At 42.5% G+C, this 21,049-nt stretch overlaps 2 protein-coding genes across 6 annotated transcripts in view; one reads left to right on the top strand and one right to left on the bottom strand.

Annotated features, from left to right (window-relative positions):
* The first annotated feature begins 166 nt into the window (after nt 1-166).
* On the top strand, nt 167-6,266 carry LOC142588305 (cilia- and flagella-associated protein 36-like). Of its 2 annotated transcripts, XM_075699897.1 has the most exons (11): nt 167-422; nt 476-594; nt 683-744; nt 826-933; nt 1,029-1,258; nt 3,473-3,520; nt 3,667-3,808; nt 4,863-4,979; nt 5,048-5,333; nt 6,000-6,085; nt 6,155-6,266. In XM_075699897.1, the coding sequence occupies exons 1-10, from the start codon at nt 253-255 to the stop codon at nt 6,005-6,007; spliced, it is 1,290 nt and encodes a 429-aa protein (XP_075556012.1). In that variant the 5' UTR covers nt 167-252; the 3' UTR covers nt 6,008-6,085; nt 6,155-6,266. The 2 variants fall into 2 exon arrangements, with proteins under 2 accessions (XP_075556012.1, XP_075556013.1); XM_075699898.1 differs by lacking the exon at nt 3,473-3,520 and having other exon boundaries at nt 170-422.
* Nucleotides 6,267-10,268: 4,002 nt separating this feature from the next.
* The window catches only part of LOC142588304 (serine/threonine-protein phosphatase 4 regulatory subunit 3-like), a 48,963-nt gene continuing 38,182 nt past the window's right edge, over nt 10,269-21,049 (bottom strand). For all 4 annotated transcript variants that reach the window (XM_075699894.1, XM_075699893.1, XM_075699895.1 and 1 more), the window contains 3 exons: nt 16,556-16,973; nt 16,030-16,196; nt 10,269-12,445 (listed from right to left, as the gene is read on the bottom strand). In XM_075699894.1, the coding sequence (XP_075556009.1) occupies nt 12,329-12,445; nt 16,030-16,196; nt 16,556-16,973 (702 nt within the window). In that variant the 3' untranslated portion in view covers nt 10,269-12,328. The remainder of the gene's footprint in view (nt 12,446-16,029; nt 16,197-16,555; nt 16,974-21,049) is intronic.

The following is a 21,049-nucleotide window of genomic DNA, read 5'->3' as shown; positions in this document are numbered from 1 at the left end:
GTCGTATCAGCTTTTATCATTTTAATTCCTGTACAATACGATAATTTTCTCACCAAATAAAATATTTATCAAGTTTATGATTAATTTACAGAGAATTGCTTTCTTTATTTCTATACATAAATTATGCTGTGACCCTGCTTTCGGTTTCGGTTTTTTAGTCTGAGTAGCCTTCAGATGGACCACGGCATCTTTTATATTGAGATTAAATGTCGATGACGTTCTCAGATTTAAGCGGACGCCAACAATAAGACCATGACCTCCGAGCCCATGCAACTGTTGCCAAAGCTTTGGAATCAATGTACTCTGTGCCGTACTCTAACACCCTGTTCCATTGATCCATGGATGAAGGAAAAAGTTTTGTTCCTTCCTCCGACCATTGATCACCGTGGAGAGAGTGGCCATGGCAAACTGCAGTTGTCATGGTAACACAATGTTTGTACCGTTTGTACACAATGTGGTAAATTATCTCGTGCAGCAATACGATGTCCTCGGACGACGACGAATCGTCCTGGGTATTTGAGTCCCTCGTCGGCTACCTGCGGGGTCCCGCGTGGAACATTCCGATTATAACTTTCATCGAACAGAAATCGATCGGTAAGGCTGATATCTGCTTTCCCTACGTCGATTTTTCCCGCCGATGTTAACTTCAATATGTGCCAATGCCGTCGCCGCGACTTTGCAGTTTTCGAACCAGGATGCGACAACGAGGAGTACCGCAAGATACACAACGAATACAAGAACCTGGTGAGGGAAAAGTTTGCTACGTGCTGCTGACTCTGCTGCTTTGCAGGAAAACCTCAAGGTAAACGTTGCCAAATGTTTCAGGTTGACTTTATGCTGGGAAGTCATATGGAAGACATGGGAATAACGCCTGAACAGTTCGAAAAAGTCTGTGGTAAACCGAACAGGGGCATAGCTGCCAAATTTCATCAGGTATGCATCCAGTCTCTGAGGTTATTGTCATTATTCGTTGCAGTGTAAGAGCACAGTATATAGCAAAACACATTACATGCCTGTTAAATTTTCAGGGTCTCTTCGAGCAAGTCTGGGCAGCAGATGATTATGAAATCTTCAAGCGTATGATGACTCAAAAGAACATTGATCTTCAACTTCAGGCACTGGAGATCATGGCTCAACGTTACGGTCTCGTGCCAGACTCATTCCAGGGTGAACCACAGGGTGTGACAGAAGATGCTGAGAAGGCGGATGAGAAGAACAGCAAAGATGACGAAGAAGTTCTCATGGCTCATGTCATGAAGTATGACTTGCACTTTTTTTTTTTAATATGGCTTGGCGACTAATGACTAACCTTGCGATTATTCGATTAAGGCTTTAAGCGTGCCACATTTTTTAAAATCACAATTGATTAAGCTCACATGACCAAATCAGGCAAGCGCTGGCATTGACATGTCCGCTTTTTTTCAGTTTCAGTTTCAGTTTATTGAGCGTTTGAAATTTTTTACAGAAGTAACTCTAGGAGGTCCCATAGTCAAAGACTGAGGAGGGACCTCCAATCAAAAAATACATAGAAAAAGTTTACTTAAAGCGGTTAACAACAGCAGTAGCAATCTTAGGAACAGAAAGTATTAACAAACAAAGTCGAGTCATAGTAATAACAACAAAGTATAAACACAAAAAGCAGATCCAAGGAGTATTATTCGACATACAGAAGCGTAAAAAATATACAACACAATCACTTTGAAGTGGTGACGAATTTTCCTCTTAAATAAATGAATGGAAGGGGATGATTTAATGGAGCGAGGTATAGTGAATTCCATATAGATGTTGCCAAAAAGTTCGCAGTAAGTTTGCCATAGTTAGTCCTTGGTTTCAGTAGGAGGTAGTTATTATGGTGTGAAAATCGAGTGCCAGTGAAATGGGGGGTTTGGTCTTTTGATATCAACGAAATTGGTAATTCTCCTCGACAAAACTTATACGTCAGGACACTAAGACAACATTTATTTAAATCCACTACTGACAAAATATTATATGTGCGGAGTAATGGCAGATTCAACAGCAAGGAAGGAAACTAAATACAGATTGCATGGAACGGCTTTTGAGGGTAGGCAATAAATCATCGTTCAAAGAGATCCCATCTACCTTGATCAAAAGATGAAAGCACTCGTTTTCAGCAGAAAACAATGAGGAAACAGCACAGCACCAAGCCATGTGTTGTTATATTGCTTGATTATGGAAGTAACTGACGGCGACTTGAACCCCTTGCAGTGGTGGTGAGTGCGAAACAAAAACTGGTTTATACTGGATTAACTGGAAAAGCAGATTATAAAACTGGTGCTGTTAGTCCTGCCAACATCAATGCCATGCGAACGTGTCTTCTCTGCAGCTGGCTACTCCACCGCCAGAGAATGCTAACAAGCTTCCTCGCCTCCACAGCTGGATCTGTAATTGTGTTTAAATGAGTTGGACATGCTTGAATGTTCCTTTGCATAGAGTGTCATTCAAGCAATAATAAAGGCAACTGCCGATTCAAATGGCATTTTTTTTTCTTAAAAGTGTATGCATTGCGAGAAATTACCAGCTTTGATATTTTTTTGCTTATGTATGTATATTCACAAACTACATAATTGATTAATTTATTAAAATGTACCAATTAATTGGTTTACAATTTTTGATCGACACCTGGGCCTTAATAATGAAAACAGTTATTTTTTGGCCAGTTGGTCTCTCTTATCCATAGCCGCATATAAACTTTGCTAGAGCCATTCTTATGCCTGCGCCGGAGACACAAATTCTCTTGCCAGAACACCACACAAGGAGCGCTGCTTATCTTGCTGTTTATCAATTACTTCGTATTACTCATTCTCATATTTTATGCACCTATAGCACTATTTCTTAAAGACCTTGCAACATACAGTGGATTATAGGAAGACATGTCACAACTTAAGGCCCTGTGTTTATTCCCATGAATGACGAGCACTGCATGTCAGTCTGCAACAATGCCAGCTATGATTAATGTGACCCTTTGATGAACTAACACGCTCAATTTTGCTTCTGCTCTTTTTCACACTAGTATGCAGTCAATATAATACTCTGAACAGTGTAACAACTGGTGAATGTACACCTTAGCAGAAAAGGTTTCGCAAGGTGGGATCTTTGTGAAAAAAATCAAACATTTTCGCCCAAATATAGATTGAGCGTCCACCTTAGAACTAAAAGGTGCAGTCTGTCCTGCTTTATGCAACCAGCACTTTGGTAAAATAAATTCCTAAGCTGCGATAAAAATCTAGCTTTCTTATGCCACTTCAAAAACATCTATAGTTGGGTTTACAAGTACTCTTAAATGATTTTGCTTGTAGCAAAGTGCTATCCAGTGCTACTGTGAATGTAGTATTTATAACTGCACAATAATGTTCAACTTTTTTTTTTATATATTTATGCCCTCTTTTCACTTATGCCCTCCTATTTTCCTTACATCTATTGTAACTTTCTTTTCTCCCAACTTTTCTCTTAGCCTGTATCTTTTCCACGGCTGCAAGACGGTTCAGGTGTCCACTGGGAAGTAAGACAGTTACGATGCCTGCAGCCCTTACTTTTCTCTCTAATTTTGGTCCTTAATACAATAAACTGCTACTACTAGAGATTGGGATTTTAAAGCAAGAGCATGTTTCAAGGTAGCGGACATAATATTGTGGTACTTCTTTGCAGGAAGTCATTGGAAGAAGAGGCGACAGTGAAAGAACAAGAGACCATGGAAGAAAAGCTAATTCAGGATGCTATTCAGGCCACTCTCTTGGAGAAACAACGGCTTGAAGCAGAAAAAACAAAAGAGAAAGAACTCTTGGACAAGGTACAAACTGACAAATGCAGTCTAGCATAAAAAAACAACAATGTACTGAATGTCGCATAAATAGAAGGACCAGGTTTAATACTACATAACTGCAAGCATTACTTGCCTGTTTCGTTGACAACAATGGTGAAGTGCGTATCATCTGTGGGGACGTCATTAAATGATTTTCCTGCAAATGCCATAGAATGGTGGCAACATCTGTTGCTGCTACAGTGAGAGGAGCCTTCTATCATGGCTGTGATAGATGGCACCGACATCCTGTTGCAGCAAATTCAACATTTTTTGAGCGGCGTCACTGCAGATGACACACACTTTGGCTTTATCGTAAATGAAACAGGCAAGCAATGCTTACAAACCCGATATTTAATTGGACCCACTGCAACATGTTGCCCCTGTGAAATTTCAATGGCAATAGGCCAATGGATTAACTGGAAGATTCATGTACACATGGTGTCGTTATTTATGGAGCACTTAAGTCTGTATTTTAGGGCTCTAAAATTTATCTGCCATTCCTCATTTCATTAGTAGAAATAAAACATGCATGATATAACAAGTCTCAGCAAAAAATACTTGCCTGTCTGCTGAATAATGAACCATTTGCAATAAAGCATGGAATATACAACCATTTGAAATATAGACTAAATCATTATTACCCACATGCCATCTCTAGTAATTGTTTAGTTTTGCTTTGCAGCTTTTTCTTTTAGAATAGTTTGATTGGTTATAATACATCATCTTAATTTAATTGCTTTGAAACCTCTTCAAGTCTATTTTTACCTCAGTAGATGTCCTTTGCAACTGTATACACAACTCTCATTTTCGTTTTTTTGTCTCATGCTTTAACGAAGTAGCTCATTCATTGTATCGTCTACACTTTGATATTAGCGACAAAGCCGACATGCTTATGTACCCACATCAAAAGTGATTGTGATGCATATCTGTCGATATTGTTGTTGTGATTGTGATTCCTCAAGACCTCCCCTTGTATTAACGACAGTGCAGTAGCAAGGTTCACTATGTACAGAAAATAAACTTCAAACTTGGAACTGTGCAGGCTCTCAAATTGTCCCTTGTAGAGTCACCACAACCTCCCACCGAGAGTGAGGAAACTGTGCCCAAGGAAAAACCGAGCACTGAAGCAGGGAGTGAACAGCAGAATGCTGCCGTGGAGGTAGTAAAAACCTTGCCGACACTCTTTGTGGGTCGTTTCATATAACTTTTGTGACGACTTTCACTCAGGATGACGAACTGGCATGGCGGCACCGAGCAAGTGCTGAGGAAGTGAACCAGCGCAGAGAATACCTTCGCAACCAGCGGGACAAGCTGGTGGCATTGAAACGTGCAGAGCGTGAGAAACAGCTCAACAGCACACTCGAGCGAGACGAGCCACAACGGCCACGCTCTGCCAGGGCTGCCAGGGCCGCTCTTGGGGGCACCGTGACGCTCGAGGCGCCCAACATGGCTGATCAAGGGAATCTTGCCTTCCGCAAGTCACTGGCAGCTCGGCTTAAAGCCGAAGTCATAGGTACGGCATTTTTCATAGGCTTTCAAGGCGGTCACCTCTTGGAAAAATGGATAGTACTTGCGACATTTGTTGCACTAACAATGCAATTGGGGAAAGGGATGTATGTGTGTTGTTCCTTTCTTCCCTTTTAATGTCGCTGAATTCTTTCATTTCTTCAGCGAGGCAACAAGGAATGACCAGTGGGATTTGGGATATGCTGCAAACTTCATTGCGCTCGTCATCGTAGTGGCTCACAAACAGCTGTTAGCTGTGCTGCTTTTTTGAGTAGGCCTTACTGCAACTCCTTCCACAATTCTGAAAAGTGCACTGAATAGTTAGCACTACCATGCTATACATTGTGCTGCAAGGCATGTCACTCTGGAAGTACATACCCTTTGGCTTAAATTTCAAAAATTGGCTTCCAAATGTAATTCCCGTGTGTAGGAGCTAAAGCGTTTCCACCTGTAGGAAAACACTGCTCCTAGTCGCATATGTTTGCTCTGACATTCCTTTTGGCCATACCTGGCCTTTGCACCATTAAACACTATACATAATTATCATCAATTGTTCCTGGCCTTTCAAGCAATCACTGCGTGCCAATATAGATGGTATTTTCTACAAGTTCTACTAATTCCCTTTGTCCTTAGTACATAAAAATGAGACATGGCTTGCTTTCATTCTTTTCAGATTCATAGAGTCCTTGTCCTGCCTTTGCCTGTGGCGACTACAAATCTGTGAAAAAGCATGCCGACAATGAAGCTTCCAACGCTACTGTAAGTGGCTTGCTGCATTTTCGTTATGCTGAGGGGTTTCTAATCACCATTACTATTGCCTTTTTGCAGAGCACAAGCAAGCAGCCCAGCTTAAAGGACCGCAGTGAACAATGGTGTCGCTTATTGTTAAACTCATATCCTGAGCAAGAAGCTTAATAAACATGTATGTTGTGATTGTTCCAACAAACAGTGTGGATTTTTTATTTTAGTGATGAAGCCATATTATATGTTTAGCTGCATGATATAGAAATGGTGCCAATACACACACCACTGCAAATATGCAGTGGCACCAATGTATGCAGAAGAGTGCCCATATACATTGTGCAATGTGCGGATGGCCTAGGTACAATATTTAGCATAACTGCATGGCACTCCACTGACACACTTTGCAAGAGAGCTAAATGAATACTTGGAACAAGTTACTTTTGTGCTCATGGTTGTTTTTGAGGCTGTGGATGGGGAAATTGTGGAAAGCAATTCAGCAATAAGGGGGGGCCAGAAAGTGAGAACATCACAGAAGTCGTTTCTTGTATAAAAGTTTGGCCAATTTACTATTAATAATCACCTACTACAATAGCTGTTCTATGAATACGTTTCGGTTTCGTTTCCTGTATGTATGCATACCTCCTGCATGCATACATGCCATGGAAGCATTCCGATTGTGAAAGGACACCAGAGGGGTATATGCATGATTTCAGCAAGCTTATTTAGACACATTCTTCGAGCAGGTAAAGCAAGCAGCAGCAAAGTGGCTGCAAAAGCCACAGTGATTTATAAACCGTGTTGCTCATCAGTTTCCAATGTTGCAAGTTTGCTCCTACTTGTGTGCTGCGCCTAAAGGTACCTCACTGTTTTGTGCAAGTGTGCGCGTATCCTGCAAAAGGTGTGCACTCAGTGCCACTCTCTCTGCTTTCCCTATTCCGGCGTTATGTCCCCAGGATTTCAACAGGTACGTGTACATTTCATTATGCAGAAGGTGTGGTTTAGTGGGAGCAGAACATTATGAGGTTTTGACACTCACTCAATCGTTTTCCATGCTGCAATGCACAGATCGGTGTTGCAGCCTAGCAGACAACCAAGCAAGTTGGAGAAAATCCCGAAATGTGACAATGTTGTGCCCCAACTACCTTCTGCATCGGGATGTCGTGACACACAATACCCGTTGGGAAACAAAGCCGACACTGGTTCACGGAAAAGCTATTGTAGTAAATTATTTAGGTAAGCCTGAGAATTGCCAGCAATTTCTCTACAATTTTGAGGTTGAAGACCTTGATTTAATGCGAAAAAGAAAAAAAATGAAAAGTTGAAAATGCCATGCTGGTACTCCTTTAAACCATGAAGCCCCTCCCCCCTATGGCAACAGGTGTTATAGAAAATTTAGCTTATACACTAGAAGCTGTAAAACATCACCCAGGGATCATTCTACTGCAAGAATTAAAAATTGTGTAGTAGTAACTAGGATGGAAGCAAAATGTTCAAGGCCATGATATGAAGTGAGCCACCCTCCCTGCAGGGGGGGGAAGGCTCTATTGCGTTGCCTTGACTGGCACTCGCACGCAACTTTTCTTTCCCATCTCCCACATGGGAGTCAAGGGCCAACATGACGTCTAAAATTCCCAACTCCCCCCCTTTTTTATTAATAACTGCTGATTAATGGAAAGGCAGGTTACATTAGAGCCAGCTATCCCAAGACAAATAAAAACAGACCACAACAAATTTCACTTTGGGTAAATTTTTTATAACTTATTATAGTATGCAGTCGGCTTCCGTTAATTCAGCACTTACGGGAACTATCAGGCGGGTAGAATGAGGGGAAAATGCAGGACACACACACTGCTGATCCATGTGGAAGCATTTGCTCTATTTTAAAACACCCCCAAACCAAATGCACGCCCACTTCCTGTGTGTCCAAAACAGAAAACTAAGGTAGAAATGACATTAAAGCTCTTAAACATAGTAAAAATCTAACACGCACCCGATTTTTCAGCAAATATTGTTGGACAAAGGCGGCTGGTTTCCCATAGTCAGCTTTGCCATAAATTTTTTTTTTAACGTCAGCACCGCCGCTATTTATCTGTGTTACGCGGTAAAGCATGCCACCATTGCAAAGACGGCTTTGGTTTTGTGCCCGACTACACCGGGAAGGCAACTTCCGACCCAATTTTTTGAATGAAAAAAAAGAAAAGAGGTAAGAAAAGAAAGCAAAAAAGAAAGGCGCGCGTTGGAGCATATGTTTAAGTCATTCATTGTCCTCTAAGCTCCGCCGGGACAGATGCTGCCACCATAAGGGTTGGGCGCATGCGTCAATCAAGTTCAAGTTCAAATCATACGGCAAAGGGCACTTTTAGGATTGAAATAACGGAAATTTGGGCTAATAGAGATGCATGGGTGCCGGCCGGAATCGAATAACCTGGAGTCAAATTAACTGAAGTCTACTGTATACCACTAAAGCAATCTAGGCAAAGCTGCAGGGCTGGGAATTGGCATAGTTTTCCCGAGAATGGCGCGCAGGCGCGTGTTGGAATTGTCAGCTGTTTTTGCTGCACATATTGGTATACTACCACTTGGTCCACCAGCAAAGCACGTGATTGATGCAAGTGTCAAGAGGTAGTCAACCGATGTCCTAAATTAACTAAAGCACTTTTCAAGAAATGCAAGCCTATTTGAACAAAATAAGACTGTTTTTTGCACTTGCACCACCAGATTAAGAGAAATTCTGCTGCAAGTTCATCATCATATGAAAACTAAAGTTAACAGATCGAGATTATTTTAAGGGACAAAAGGAAAGCTTTGAGGCAGGCTTAAATTATGTCCATCAAAACTGCCTGCACTTGCTAATTTTATGAGGGGAAGCATCCTATACTTCCGAATCCCATTTTTTATGCCTTGTTTAATTTGCATTTTCAGTAAGAAAAAATATAGCTTATTAGCCAAAGGATGAAAGGTCAAAGCTCTCTCCTCAGTTTTGCAATCAGGCTACAGGACTCACATCAGCACTGTCAACATCAAGTCATGGATTTCATAGTATTTTTGCGGAGCTCTCTCATGGAAGAAATGAACACGGAACTTGGCGAAGTCGAGTTTTGTTCACTTATAAATGCAATGCATCTTGCTTCTGTTCACAGACTATCAGCTAATGTTGGCCAAATGTTGCCATAACATACATACGTTGGGGTGTGTTAAAGGTGGCATCAACACCAGTCTTGCTTCAACATAATTTTTTTTGGTACACAGTCCCTAATTACTGGAAGAAAAGTTGCGCATTTCATATTGAAGGACTATAATCTACACAGCTAGCTTATTTTCCTTAGAGTCCAAGAAAAGTTACGTGCTGGGAGAAGCCAAGAATCGGGCCAAAGGAAGAAAAGATTTCACACTTACTCTGATCAGAAAATGGCTCAGTGTTGCAAGTGCGGATAATTTTTTTAAAAACTATTGTGGAAGGCGAGTGTTGGCCAGTAAGAAACCAAAGAAAAATATTTGTGTGCGCGCCCTTGCAAGCATCAGCTCTCTTGCTTGCTTGCCCCCTAAACTTGATGCTGTGGCTTCCCACACACTTAAATTTTACTGCACAGCAGGGGGCTAAGAAATTTCACTTTAAAGCATGCTTGGTTTAATAAAACATGCCAGAATTCTTTTAAAAATACTCTTAGCAGTACACAGCTATCCAACAAACATTCAACATAACTGTATGACCTTCAGTGGATGAGCCAGATTGGGAAACGCCACCTTGGAACATGAAATTGCAAGTGCATACTCTAGAGTCTGCTGTCTGATGGCAGGTCAACATATCAGCTGACATGTTTTTTAAAGAGTAAAGAGAACAGTGCAAAACACTTTGGCAGTGTCGCATTGAACTCATGCAGGCTAGGTTCCATTGGCAGCAGAAAATTAGAAAATGATCGGTGAGAGAATTGTTTCCTGTGAACTCCTGTGGTTGTGTGTTTCGTCCCGTTGACTTGTTTCCACAAGGTAAACCAAACCTCTGCCATTGCAAAATAGCAGCCACACTCAGACTGCTGCCATGTCCCTTGAGCTGTTTGGTCCAAGCCTTAAACTCATCTGGTCATAACTACACAACTAGTGCACCTGTTAACATTAGCACCTGTTAGCTGTTGGATGATGAGCGGTTACGCCTTGGCCAAGCTCGCCATGAGGCATAGAACAGGCTAACTCGAGAGGATCACACACTGCTGCTTTTGATGCAGTCACAGCTGAAACAACTGGTTTTTATTATAATAAAGAAAATCAACACCAGGGGAGGAATATACTCTACAGAGACACAACTTCTCTGTCCGTCTCTGCATGGCAGGAAGTGGCGTCATTTATGGGCTCGAAAGAAGAAGAAGAAAAAAAAAATTAACAAAGGAAGGAGGGGCACTAGGAAAAAAAAAAAAATGCACCAATGTCAAGTTGGTCGACGAGTTGCCAGCTGTGGCAGTCACTTGGCAGTCAAATCTGTCACAAACAATAATAATAATAATAAAAAAAAGACTTGTCTTGCACTGACATTGTGAAAACAACGGCCTTTCGCACATGCACCACAGTGAGGTGAGGCATTCCTTGCCTTGGTAGATGCTTTGTAGTTTCACTTTTATCTCTGCTTTCTTCACAATGATGCAATGTCTGTCTCTCTCTGCCCTAGCTGTTTGCACACATCCCCCGACGAGGGCAAAGGTAAAGTTCGACTGTGTTGTCAAGCGCACCTACACAACCTGCTCACTCTTCTTGCAGACACTTGTTCACGCAACGTGTTCTTTGCCAAAAACAGAAAAGGAAAAAAAACTTCGGAACTGGTCCTTTAGGCAAAGATGACAACACTTCCTTCTCCCCCGAAAGCAACCAAAGCCACGTAATCCATTTCTTCCCCATCCCACGTTGGGATGAAAGTGAACAAAACAGACAGACTTGCTTGAATTATTATGATTATTTTTTCTTTTTTTTTAGAAAGAAAAATGCATTCTTGACAGAACTAGGCACGGTGGAGGCCCATGAATAGATAGATGTACAGGAAACAAGGAAGGAGTCTACGCAAAATGAACTATGGTGAAGTATGGGAAGGAACAAGATGCAAGGTGTGAACTAATTAAATGCGGCTCGTGAGAGGGCCACAGAAGTAAATGTACCGCTACTGCGCGGGGTTGCAAATATTGCGAAATCGAAGCAGATGATGACACTAGATGATGTGTTATCCAGGAGGAATCCCGGACGGAAGCGAGGTTACAACCAAGAGACTTGTGAGAATAGCATAGCGTGAAATGATGGTCACCAATGACTCCCAGAGCTCCGGCTTCACGCCACAGCATTTTGAGAACTCGAAAAAGCTTACAGCTACAAACATTCGTTTTCACCACTTTGTTCCAGGCTGCCAGCGCATACTGCGGTCGTTGCATTTTTTTTACAGTTTCCAAAGTTTAACGTTCAGTTGATGCTTGATACATACCCTTTATATATATTTATAATATATATATAAATTTGTGTATGTATACACACACATATATATATGCATGTACGGTGCGTATGTGTACACATATATATATATATATCTATTGTTTATGTATAACTATGTACAGAGAAGGTAGGATGCAAGATGGCAGGTGCCGGGAGATGGTCTTAAGAAAGGGCAACGGTGGTGATGCGAACGTCTCTCTGGTGATGAGGGGAGAAATAACTTGAACGAAAAAAGGATGGAAACTAGGAGAAGACAGAAGAAGAGATCTTCAAACGCAGAGGCATAGCACAACATGGCGAAATAAGGTAGTGGCACTACTATCTGTCCTTCACATACTTTTCTCCCCTAGAAGCACATCCCTGTTGTGCGAAGTCTATAGAAAAAGGTGACGTCACAGCAGCTGATACTGAACAATGAAAAACGAAACGGGATGGGGAGAGGGCTGTCGCCATGTTGAAGTTTTTAGTTGTCATGACTGGCACATCAGCCGTCGTCGTGGCAGCGTCTCGCTGCTGCCACTGCTGCCTGGTTTCTCGTGTCCACCCGTGGCAGCAAGCAGTGGATGAGAGAGAGGCCCATGGCCTTAGTTGTGGTGAAGAGCGTGTTATCACTGCCCAGGTGACGAAGTCGATGGCAATGCTGTCCCACTGTGTCGAGGGAATCTTGCTGCCGGCACACAGCAGGATGGGGGCGCTTCATGGTGAGGGATGGATGGACGAGAAGACGACGGTGGTGCACACGCACATGCACAGCAGTGTTGGGGAGGGGTAGGGGAGCACTCTCGGTGGGCGCTAAGATGACAGTCGCGGCCGTTTCGCAGAGGGAAGACCGCCTGTTGTCATACTGCCGTCCTCCTCCTCCTCCTCTTCCTCATCAGAGTCTTCGTCGGGGTAGTCGACAAGGCCACCCTGCAAACAATCCAAGAGTTTTCTTTTCCCTCTCCTAAAGGCAAGCCCGTCGTCTTTCACAGTGTCTCTCACATTTACCAAAAGCTGATCCAATACAATACACCTTTAATAAGAACACTAAAAGAGATATGCTAAATTAGTTATGACTGATAAAGTATTCTTTCAAAACTATACTTTTTTAATTTCTCGGCAATGGGTTCGGTTAGGTGGCCCCACTGGTCAGTCCAGAGTACATGCACTTGTGTTCACCTACCCAGTCAATGATAGTTCACAGCTCTTCTTTTATGTACACATAGAATAGACCGTACTTCAATAGCATTCTAGCTGCTAGCAGTAATAATGGATTGTTTTAATAAAAAAGTTTGTACTCTCTCCTGTCCTTTTTTTGTCAACTCTGCAAAAAGTTCAACCAGCCTCATTGGTCCATTCAAAACAGAACTGTGCAAGAAACAATAAAAAATTTACATTTATTAAATAAAGCAATTTATACTAAGCATTTGCAGTGGTGCTGTACTATACCAGTGAACATGTAACCAGCACCTAAGTCTCAAGAAATCAAGGTGCAAAGTTTGGGTGCTGCAATTGTTTGCAGTATATGTATGGCTTGATGGAAGTACTGTATTGCCGTCAAGCACTGCCTAAAAACAAACTTCTCCCGTGAGTGACCTTCACACTGCCTAGAAAACTACACAGAGAGCAGCTATGAAAGCAATCGTGGCTGGATGGACAGACAAAAAGAATCATTTCTAAAACTCTGCTTTTAACCCACAATGATGCCATGTTGCTTTGATAACAAATTATGCACATATGTCCAACCACTCCTCTGATGCTTTAATTGGGGGTACAGGTTATACAAGCACATGTGCGGTATATTCAGAACTGGAAGTTGAGCAAGTTAGGTATTTATGGTACAGAATGACAGGCATACAAACATAGACATAAGTAGAATGAGAAGTAACACACAATGGGAAGGACGCATTATCCTCCTCATTATACATGTGTTCGCAGAAAATTCTAGCGCGTCCATGTACAGTAAAAGCCCGTTAAAAAATGGCGAAAAAATTGTGAATAAGTGGAGTTTTGAGATGAGCGAATTCACGAAAATATAGGCCCCTGGCTGTGCACAGACCAATCCGCTCCATTCAGAATGGCATACGCTAGAAATTTCCCTACAACCTTTGGCATTGGTGCACAAGGCTCATGCCAGCAGCAGCATGATCGCTTCCCTCACTCCGCTTGCAAAGCCGATTGAGTGAAGCAATAGTGGGTTGCTCTTCGCTTCTCTACTCGTCTTCTCGGTAATTTTGCAGCCAAGTGTGTAGCTCGCCTCTCGGCAAGACGGGCTGGCTCATCAAACGCGAAATCTACGCCCTTCTCTGCAATCTTTCAGCGGGCAAAATCTCAGTGGAGCTGAACATAAGCGGCACTCAACTAAAGCTGTCTATTACCAATGAGATTGCAGCTGGCTGAGCATTGCAGATGACAAGAATGGCTTAGAATCAAGTGGAATTTGCTACAAACACGTGATCTTGTCACTTCTTGGTGACACTGCAGCGTTGCACAAGGTATGAAAACCTTTGGGTAGCGACCTTCTACCAAACATTTTTGCATTTTTGCAAACATTCGTAGGGCAGTGCAAAAGCATTTTGAGATAAGAGGTGAACATTTTATCGAGTTAACATGGAGCCGGGAAAAAATTTTGACTTAACCGATATTTCGAGCTGTCAGAGTTAACGAGGGTTTACTGTACGAATTGCTTTCTACAGAAATACCGGGCTACGGAAGACATGGATAGCAAAATGTTCGTAGCGACATGTGCTGCTTTGCCAACAACACTGCGTGAAAGGCTCCTGTGTTACACAAACGCTCTCATTTGTTAGGCAACATCTGGTGTTCCTGTGATCTGTTGCTTGAGTTGATGAATTGAAGTTTAGAGAAATAAAGCACACAAACAAATGTCTGCGTGTTTTTTGTTTTACTTCACACCGAAGCAAGAGAGATGTACTTCCGCTTCGTCTGCTTGTTCCCACGATCGTGCAGTCACGCGTGCAAGTACCAAAACTATGCCATTTTCTACCGTGTTCCTGCACGTGATCATGCTCTGCGATCTGTTTTTCTGCCTCAGTATTCGTGTAAGCACTGAATTATACCACTAGTCCTTGTGCAAAGCGCACAAAATAGTGCGTTGCACGAAATGAGACATCACAACAGCTCGCGCGCAACGCGATCAGTGGAAGTGCGCCACGCTGAAAAAGAAGTTAGGAGGAGGGGAAAAAAAAAAAAAAAATTAAGGTGGGGCCCGTGACGGAAGGGTCACGCGATCCTCAAGGTCCGGTATGGGAAAACACAGGGAATGAATTTCGCTTGCGGAGGCTAGACGGGGCGAGTGAAGAGAGTTTCTCACTATGCAGTGGAGCTCACCTTCTAAAATCATGGGTTCGTGGCACTGAAATATTTCTATCTTGGCTATTAATGAGCAGATTTCAAAAATTTTTACGGCAGAACGCTCCCTGGAGGACACGTAACAAGTTCCAGCGTATACACAAAATTTGCTACCGGGCTTGGTGAGGGGCCCTTTAAGCAGAACATGGTTGGTTACTGGTTGGCTCTTTGTCCTTGTTAGATGGTGGTGCCACCAATCCGGCTGCTCACATTTATGCCCTCGGTAACACAGCAATCTGCTAATGGTAATGATATATACGGACAAGCTAAACTATCTAGTGTTTGCACCACTGCCTTTCTTTTTGTATCGTAAGTAGAGACCGGAAGATTAGGCGAAGTGCCTATTTTTTACTTACGTCCTTATCACACCTATTTATCATATAAGTACAAACTGTGCTTTCGTGGGATCTTCAGAAAAGGTTCGCGGCCATTCTCAATGAACAAGTTGCCGAGTTAGTTCAAAATTTTAATCTGTGTTGGACGAAAATACCGGGTTTTCCATACTGAAAGAACTGTCAAAGGTTCTGACAGGCAAACATTCTGCAATTGAAAGGACATTGGATCACTGAATGTTGGACAATTGGATCATCAAACTTGTGCTTATAACTTGGGTGAATGCTGATTGTTTGTTTACTGGATACAAAACTAATACCGAGTAAAAAAAGAAGGCGCAACGTTAAACCCGGAAATATTTATGGGTGCTTGTATGTCGCTGCTTTTGTAACTTTTCTCGTTGTGCCTACTCATAGTAAACTTCAGATAAATCTTGTAGGCTGTACAACATACCTAATCTGATTTATTGAGAAAATAAAAAGTATTTCACAAAACATGGTTTAGTCTGTATCCTATAGAAAAATCATAATTTAACCTCAAATTCACAGTGGAAGTTCTTACTGAGCCTATACCTGCCTGAAGGACAGTATTTGGCACCTAGATATACCTTAAATTGCAGCTTCAGTTGCTACAGTTGCCTAAAACAGAATTTTTTAGTGTCTAGACACCCAGTCTATACTGGGGAAATGGAACGCATATCCCCATTTCCGACAGCAATCGGTTACGTGGTGGCGACAGGGTGGGGCAACGTGAACAAGGCCTCATGTAAGCTATGGTGTAAACGAAAGACTAAGAGAACGACGACCAACCTTTCGCTGTTGAAGGGGTCCCGTGGGGGATTTGACCTCCACCACTGTCGTGGGGCTCAGAGGTCCTGCTGGATTAGAGGGGCTCCGCCGTCCAGCACTGTTGTTCAAAACTGGCGACCCTGATCGGTTTAAGGTGCGCACATTTTCCTTGCCCTCTCTCTCTTGCGCTGCAGACAGAGAGAGAAACTATGTGTTTGTTGTTGTCTATGCTGCAAAACATGTGCAACAAACAACATCTTCCAACGAATTCTTGATATACCTAATAGGAAACCGTTGCCGACCACTCTGTCATGGAGTTAAGCATGCCATGCAGCTTATTAAAGGAGCAGTGACAACAAACACTCTATTAAATTGCAGCTAAATATATAGCGGTTTCCATGAAGACTATAAAAAGTAACATGCTTTGTTACATCAAGGTCTCATTGCACTTTGCAGAGTGCATGTTTCAAATTCATGCCATGCCCATTTATTTTGAAGATAAGAAAAAGCTTAGTTTGATTTTGTTGGATCAACACTGAGATGCTACCTTTCTTGTCCAGGATCTTTCCCAGTTGGTCGAACTCGGCGTCCAGGCGCCGGCTAAAACTGTCAGCTGGTGCCACGGCTCCCGGAGGCCCTTCCAGCTCCTCTTCCTCCTCCTCTTCCTCATTGAACCACATCTCCTCGTCTTCCTCGAGCTGCCGCGGGTCACGCCGGAATCGTGCTGCCGCCCCAAGGGCACCTCCTCCTACCACAGCGGGACCCAGGGCTGCCCCGGGCATGCCCCCACCCCCGCCACCTGCCCCGCGAAGGATGCTGCCTTCCAGGGAAGGCCGCTCGCGGAGTCGCTCTTGGTGCTGCTCGTAGCGGAGCCGGAGAGATTTGAATGTCTGCACATAGTCCACCTTGTCGAGGACCTTGCCGTAACGCTCGACCACATGTAGGCACAGGGACTTCACGTCGTCCTGCATGAGAGAACAACAAGAAGGCAATTGCAGATACTTCTTCCTTTGCTTGCAGAGTACAACACCAAAGTGCATGCTACCTTGTTCTTTAAGGGATCTTAACAATAAAAGTATTTTTGGCTGTAGTATTAGTAAATTATAGCGGAAACTGCAATATTGGTAGAGTTTTTCTTTTCACCCAAGAATTAGCAGCATCCAGGGGCATCGACACGTGAATGGTCTTTTCGACTCGCCATCTGGGGGCACGATGACGTCAGGACGCATGCCCAGAAGGGATCAGCTGTATGCTATAAAAGCATGCCCTTCGCCTACCAGCTTCAGTGGACACGGCAGCACCGCCGTGACGATGTCGCCTGACGTACCGCTGTTCATGCAGGTTGGTAACCGAAAATATGGCTTCCGTAGTGATGTTCTGGGTCTTATAGTGCTGCCGTGTCCACAGGCTGTCGTTGACTGTATAAGCGACTGTTTTTCTATTGCGGCCCTGTTGTTGAGTCTCTCTGGGGACGTGGAGAAAAATCCAGGTCCAATAACAGAAGTAATGTGCAGGGAAATGCTCCAAAACCAGAAAGACATTTTGTCTAAACTCACGGCGGTTCAAGACAAGCAAGACTCGTTTGAAACAAGAATACTAGACATGCAGAGTCGGATTCTTCTTATCGAGAGTAAGGTACAAAGCTTAGACGAGACTCGGAACAGGCTCGCAACTCTTGAGGGAATTGTAGCTGACCACAGCGTTGGAACATCTACTCTGGTCAAACATCTGGATGATCTGGATAATCGTTCACGACGAAATAATCTTATCATTAGAGGAATTAAAGAAGAGGACCACGAAAACGAAGAGACTCTATTAAGCAAAGTAAAGGACGAAATCTTCAGCGCTACTCTGAAAGTGAATGTATCTTCTATTGAACGAATTCATAGGTTAGGCAGGAGGATTTCTGGTAGAACTCGACCAGTTATCCTGAGGGTGGCAGACTATAGGGATAAAATGACAGTTTTGCAGAACTGCACAAAACTGAGAGACACAGATTACAGCGTAAGCGAAGATTTCTCTAAAAGAGTACAGGGAATAAGAAAAAAGCTATGGGCCTCGGCGAGTGAGGAGAAGAAGGCAGGAAAGAAGGTAAAGCTGCTTTTTGATAAATTAAAAGTAAACAATACGCTGTACAGCTGGAATGAAGAACGTGATGAAAGGTGCAAACTGCGAACTGATGCAGGAGCAAGTGATAATTGACGCATGCAGGGCCAACATGCTGGTTTCAAAATAATCAACGTAAATGCAAGAAGCCTGATAAACAAAGCGCATGCGCTTGAAGCTCTAGTTATTGATCATGCTCCTGACATTGCTGTAATCACTGAAACCTGGTTGCATAAAAATATTCTCGATAGCGATATCGCGCCACCCGGATATTCGCTGGTTAGGAGGGATCGAGATGGAAGAGGCGGAGGCGTGGCCGTTTTGGTGAAACGAAATATCATATTTTCCACTTTAGAAGTACCAGGAAATATTGAGGCTGTATGGATCACTACAAAATTGAATAATCGCACTGTATTCATCGGAGCGGTATACAGGCCTCCGAACTCCCCAGTAGAACACATTATGCTGCTAAGAGAATTCATGGAAACACACGTGAAAGAGCAAGATAGCATACTGTTACTAGGTGATTTTAATCTCCCGGCTATTGATTGGGATTCATATGTAGCCGGTGACACAGATGTTACATCTTCTGAGTTGTTCTTGGATCTAATATATTCATACAATTTAACCCAGCTTGTTAACCAATATACTAGGGAGTGTGCAACAAGGTCATCTGTACTTGATCTTATACTAATATCAAATGCTTTGACACCGCATGTGATTGACTGTCTTGTTGATGAAGGGCTATCTGACCACAAAATGATTATTCTGTCCATGAACATGTCATCGTACCCTTTGCACCAGGATTCAAGCATCCAATATCTAAACTTTCAAGCTGCTGATGATGTTAGCATCTTGGATTACCTAGAAAGGTCGTTTGATAACTTTATGTCTGTTTATGAATCCAATGGTGGCCCTGACGATCTCTGGGACTTTTTTTCCAAGGTTACGATGCATTGCATTACGCGATTTATCCCTATAAGCGTCAAAAAATGTAAACGAAATAACCCATGGATTACAAGGGAAATCATACATGTCAAACGGAGGATAAAAAGGAAACGAAAAGCTTGTTCTCGAGATCCTAGCGCCCAAAACAAGACTTTGCTTCATAACATGAAGCTCGACTTAAACCGTCTGATCAAGGAATCCAAGGAGAGATTCTTCAATGTAACACTGAAAAATTTCCTTCATAATGCACCTAGTAAATTTTGGAGATATGTGAACCCTTCTAAAAAACAACACAAAGACGAGGATGAAATGATTAACCAAGAACGCACAGAAAATTTCAATTCCTTTTTTTCCTCCGTGTTCACCAGTGATGATGGCACACTTCCGTACTTTCGTGACACCTCTGACCGCCCTTCAGCATCTGACCTTCTCATCAACGAGGCAGGAGTCCTGAACCTTCTTCTGAGCATTAACATTAAGAAATCCCCCGGCCCCGATGGCATCCCGAATGAGTTCCTATGTAGATATGCTCCATGGGTTGCTAAATATCTTACCATAGTCTTTCAATCTTCGCTCACCCAGGGAACATTTCCTACAGCCTGGAAGCAAGCTAAAATAATTCCAGTTCACAAAAGTGGGAGCACATCTGAGGTAGGAAACTACAGGCCTATTTCTCTTACGAGTACCTGCTCCAAGCTACTTGAGCATATAGTTTGTAAACATCTGTCTAATTACCTGGAAGCTTACGAGTTATTATCACCAGCACAACATGGCTTTCGCAAGAGGTTGTCTACAATAACGCAGCTTGTTCAAACCGTTCATGATCTTTCACAAACTTTAAATTGCCGAGGACAGGTCGACCTAATTTTTTTAGACTTCGCCAAAGCGTTCGACAAAGTATCGCATCCTAAACTTCTCTTAAAAACAAATGAAATATTTAGAAATCCAAATATTACTAAGTGGCTTAAATCCTACCTTCATTCTCGTGAGCAGTATGTTGAAATAAACAAAATTAAATCCATGCCCAAACCAGTTTTGTCTGGAGTACCCCAAGGCAGTGTCCTGGGTCCCCTTTTATTTCTTATATTTATTAATGATTTGCCTTCCGATATAACTGTTCCACTAAGGTTGTTTGCAGACGACTGCGTCATTTACAATAGGATCGGATCTTTAAGTGACCAGTTAGAACTTAACAACAATTTACAAAGAATATTAAAATGGTGTAATGAATGGCAAATGTCACTGAACCCAGTAAAATCAGTTTGTATGACCATAACAAGAAAGAAGGTGCCTTTGCGGTACAAATACAGCATAGGACCACAGGAACTAAAAAGAGTAACAGAATATAAATATCTAGGACTAATATTTACTCAAGATTTGAGATGGAATGCGCATATCAATCAGGTGTGTAGCAGAGCAAATAAAGTCTTATGGGGTCTCAGGCGAAGACTGTACAGCGCAACTCCTGAAGTGAAAAGCTTGGCATATAAGGTATTAGTAAGGCCAATTATTGAATACGCTAACATTGTATGGGACCCACACACTGTAACCAACCGTCATAAATTGGACAGAGTTCAACGACTCGCCTCCAGGTTCATATTTAATAAGTATCAGCGCGTGCACTCTCCTACTGAACTATGCAGACGCGCAAACCTCTCCGCTTTAGAACTAAGGACTAAGTTTGACCGGCTGAAATTTTTCTACCTAATTGTTCATAACCAGGTTAAACTTAATTTCACTGATTTCTGTATAATTTCACCAGATCAACGCTCCAGACACAAGCACAGTTTATACATACACCCGCCAGTTACACGGAATGATATATTCAAGTATAGTTTCTTTCCTAGGGCGATCAAGGAATGGAACGAATTACCCAATCCACTTGTCACATGTTCCTCTGTCAGTGCTTTTACTGCTGGTTTAGAGAATCTTATTTTTCCGGATATGACTGCATCATAGCATTTGTTTCTGATGCGCATATTACGAG

Source organism: Dermacentor variabilis, chromosome 7, assembly GCF_050947875.1.
Source record: "Dermacentor variabilis isolate Ectoservices chromosome 7, ASM5094787v1, whole genome shotgun sequence".
NCBI lineage: Eukaryota > Metazoa > Arthropoda > Arachnida > Ixodida > Ixodidae > Dermacentor > Dermacentor variabilis.
Note: the sequence above shows the minus strand (reverse complement) of the source record. Positions and strands in the feature narration are given on the sequence as shown.